The sequence below is a fragment of the Asparagus officinalis genome, chromosome 5 (assembly GCF_001876935.1).
Source record: "Asparagus officinalis chromosome 5, Aspof.V1, whole genome shotgun sequence".
NCBI lineage: Eukaryota > Viridiplantae > Streptophyta > Magnoliopsida > Asparagales > Asparagaceae > Asparagus > Asparagus officinalis.
In genome coordinates, this window is record NC_033798.1 from 51,097,722 (window position 1) to 51,101,715 (window position 3,994).

General features: G+C 39.5%; 1 protein-coding gene across 1 annotated transcript; it reads right to left on the reverse strand.

Moving 5' to 3' along the window:
- LOC109843196 (probably inactive leucine-rich repeat receptor-like protein kinase At5g06940) lies at positions 290 to 3,786 on the reverse strand. The gene is made up of 2 exons (XM_020412133.1): positions 1,365 to 3,786; positions 290 to 808 (listed from the first exon to the last, which is right to left on the reverse strand). Exons 1-2 carry the CDS (start codon positions 3,640 to 3,642, stop codon positions 492 to 494), a joined length of 2,595 nt encoding a protein of 864 aa, XP_020267722.1. The 5' UTR covers positions 3,643 to 3,786; the 3' UTR covers positions 290 to 491.

Consider the following 3,994-nt stretch of genomic DNA (forward strand, 5'->3'; position numbering starts at 1 on the left):
TATAATAATATTATAAAATAAACTAAATATTATAATATTTTACTTATAATATATCTTATTATAATTAAAGTGTAATATATATTAATAATATATTTAATACTAATATTATAATAGGTCAAACTAATGTTGAAGAAAAACACTCTCAACATGGTGTTTTGAAAACACTTTAAGGAAAAAATACACTTTAAGGCAAACACTATGGTCTTCAAATAAAGCCTTAGAAATAAAAAAACCGAGGCCTAACTTCTAAGTGAGTATAACCTGTAACAATGACTGTTTACAAACCATCTATATGGAGAGGACATATCGCCTTTTAAACCATTAAACGAGCTGAAATCAGCGAATGATATTTGTTGCATATAAATACTGAGGACCAGGTAACACTTCTATTTTCTGCCATAAACAGTCTCCAGAATAGAGGTTCTAACGCAAGAAAAATATAGTTAGAACTCTCACTACAGATAACAAACCAGAGTATATTCTAGGAGCGTTCAAGACGAATTAAGAGCCTCCAGTAATCGAACAACCTCTTCAATCATCGGTCTGTTTTCTGGCATAAGTGAAGTACATCGAAGAGCAAGCTCTAATGCCTGTAACATTTCTTCTTGTGAAGAGGCAGAGATTTTTGCGTCCAGTACTTGCAATGATCCATTCGTCATGTTAATTTTCCTCCTCACCCACTTTACGACATCAGGAGCCTCACTTGACTCTTGCTGCTCTGCTTTCCTTCCAGTTATGAGCTCTAGTAGCACAACTCCAAAACTATACACATCCATTTGTTCCGTTGCTTTTTCACTACATCCATGTTCTGTGATAAGGGAGAAATATACAAAATGTTAATATGTCTCATTTTCTCATTAATTACATATAAATTTATCATTGACTTCCCCCAAATATTCTTCTTTGTGATGTTTGGGTGGAAAGATTGGGAGTTAGTTTTAACATTTAAGAACCAGATAGATCATAAACTATTTACATCAACTCAGAGTGTATACTAAATTGCTTAATTCTTTCTGATTAACATAATTTACACCTGTGATTGAATTCGTAAGGAACCTGAATGATGCCTGAAGATTAAGCTAAGATTTCTTTTTACAATGAGCTGTTTCTTACGTCAATTTAATCATGAGTCGTGAAAATTTTACTTTTAACTGTAATAAATTTTGGAAATGAATAATTTAGTCACAGGGACTAGTTAAAAAAGAAAAACAAAGCCCACATATTTAGTACACATGCCAACTGAGAAACACTATACGATGTGAACTTTAGCTATTCAATGAACACACCCAGCAGGTATGAGAAATAATAAATGTTTTAGCTTATACTGCATTACCAATTAAACTGAGTAAAGATGAATTATATACCTGGTGCTATAATGCAGCATGAGTTCAATTCAGAAGCTATGGATGACTGAAATGAGGTCTCTCCTACTACACGATCAAGACCAATATCAGTGACTTTTGGCTCAAAGTCTTCATCAAGAAGAATGTTATTCGACTTCAAGTTCCGATGAAGTAAACTGGGGACATAATCTTTGTGAAGATAAGCTAGTCCTCGAGCAGTTCCTAAAGCTATTTGGCATCGGACTTTCCAGTTCAACTTAATGATTGAACTCGAAAGAGCATCTCCTAAGCTGCCCTTGTGGTAGTATTCATAGATGAGAAGAATCTCACCTTCTGAGTAGCAAAATCCCAATAATTTGGCTAAGCTTTTGTGCCTGGCTTTGGCCAAGGTCTTTATCTCTCCCTTCAGTTTTTTATAAGACAAACTCTGAGAGTTTACTAGCCTCTTCAACACCACAAATTGCCCATTGGGTAGTTGAAATAAATGCACTTTACCAAATGGACCTCTTCCAATGTTGCTCTTCTCATCTAAAGACATCATAAGTTCGTCTCCGGTAATTTTCAACGGATAAAAGAACACTGACTTCAAGCAACTAGAACAGGATTTCCTCTGATACAATCTATATGCTACAAAAATTCCAAAAGCCAACAATATGAATGCAACCGCAAAGGCTATCGTAGCCAATGCAATGATCAATCCTTTAGTTCGAGATCTCGGACCCTTTTCCCTATCGTTGCACTGCTTGGGAAGTCCAGGCCCACAAAGATCAGGGTTTCCTTGTAAGAATGAGGCCGGGAAACCAGCAGTCAAGGATGCAGGAACCAAACCCGATAACTGGTTAAATGATACATTAAACAGTGCAAGCTTCAAATTCTGCAGACCTTGAGGTATCTCGCCACTAAGATTGTTGCTAGAGAGATCAATGTAGGTCAATACTGGCAATTCTGCAAGAGAACTAGGAATATTTCCGGTAAAACTGTTGCCAGCCAGAGATAAAGACACCAATCTTTTGCAGTTCTTAAGTTCTGGAATCGAACCTGAGAGAGAATTACGTGACAAGTTGATGATACTCAGTGCGGGAGAATCAAAGATATTATCAGGCAAATTGCCATAAAGACCATTGCGAGATGCAGAGAACCTGTACATTGTGTTAATTTTACCCAGAGCTAGAGGAATTTTCCCTGAGAAACTATTATTATCTATCTGAACTTGCTCTAGAGGAACTGCAACTGATTCTGGTATCTCCCCCGAAAACTGATTGTTCTCAGCCCTAATGACCCTAACCTTAGGCAATGACCACAACCCAGATGGGAATTCTCCTGAAAACTCATTGCTATGCACTTCAAACCTCTCAAGGCTCAGGCATTGCTCAATAGCTTTAGGCACTGAACCAGCAAAGAAATTTTGAGAAAGACTAACCTCGACAAGAGCTTTCCCATAGCAGACATCACCTGGAAAAGGCCCAGATAGCTTGTTCTGAGACAAATCCAAAGACACTAACTTCCCAAGCTCCAACCCAAACCCAGGAGGCAGTTTTCCAGTTAAATTGTTCTGAGAAAGATCAAGAACTTCAATCTGATCCAAACCCAGAAGGGAATCAGGGATATTCCCATAAAGCCCAGAGCTTTGCATAAGAAGCCACTTCAATTTCTTCAAACTCCCAATCTCATCAGGAAGCACTGAACTCATTGAAGGATTCTGAGACAAATCGAGCTGAACCAACCCGCTCAAATTATTAAACAGAGAAGGGTGCAGGGTACCTGAGAACACATTGGTGCCCAAGTTGAGAACTTGAAGAGACCCAAGTGATCCCAAGGCCAAAGGAAGCTGACCCTCAATGTGATTGTTGCTGAGATCAAGGGCAGTCAAAGAAGAGAGCTGCGAGATTTGGTCAGGGAGAGTTCCCCATAGGAGATTGTTGCTGAGGTTGAGGTAGAGCAAAGAAGTGCACTGGGAGAGGTGAAGGGGGATGGAATTGTTAAAGAGGTTATGGGCAAGATTGAGGTGAGAGAGACTGGAGAGTTGGCAGAGAGAAGGTGAGATATCACCAGAGAGTTTAAGGGATTGGAGGTCTACAGAGAAAATTGTAGGAGGGGAGAGTTTGGAGCAAGAAACGCCAAGCCAGTTGCAGAGAGGGGTGGAGTGGGACCAGCTGGAGAGAGAGGAGATGGGGTCAGTGAGAGAGGATTTGAAGGTGAGGAGCAGGTCTTTGTCTGAGGAGGAAGAGGAGGAGGAGGAAGAAGTTGAGAGAAGAGAGAGGAGGAGGAAGAAGAGGAGGAAGTTACTGGCCATCACCATGAAAGTTGAGGCTTGTTAGTGGACAGCTCTTCTTTGGGTTTTAGATGAGAGTGGGGACTGAGGAGTGGGAAGTGAGTGGGGAGTTTGGTGGGTAATTGAGGCAGAGGCAGAAGAGACCTACTGCTGCCGTTTTAGGTGCACAGAGGGGCTGCAGACTTTGTTTATGGCTTAATTCTTTATTCTCTTATTCTAGTACACAACAGTTCTTAACTACAGCGACCCTCTTTTTTTTTCTAACTGCTTTCCGTTGTTTTTTCTTCGAAAACTTTTTACAATAATTTGTAGGGTTATTTTGATATTAGCTAACTACCAGCTGGGTATTAAAATTGGTGTATAGATAAGAATGATACAT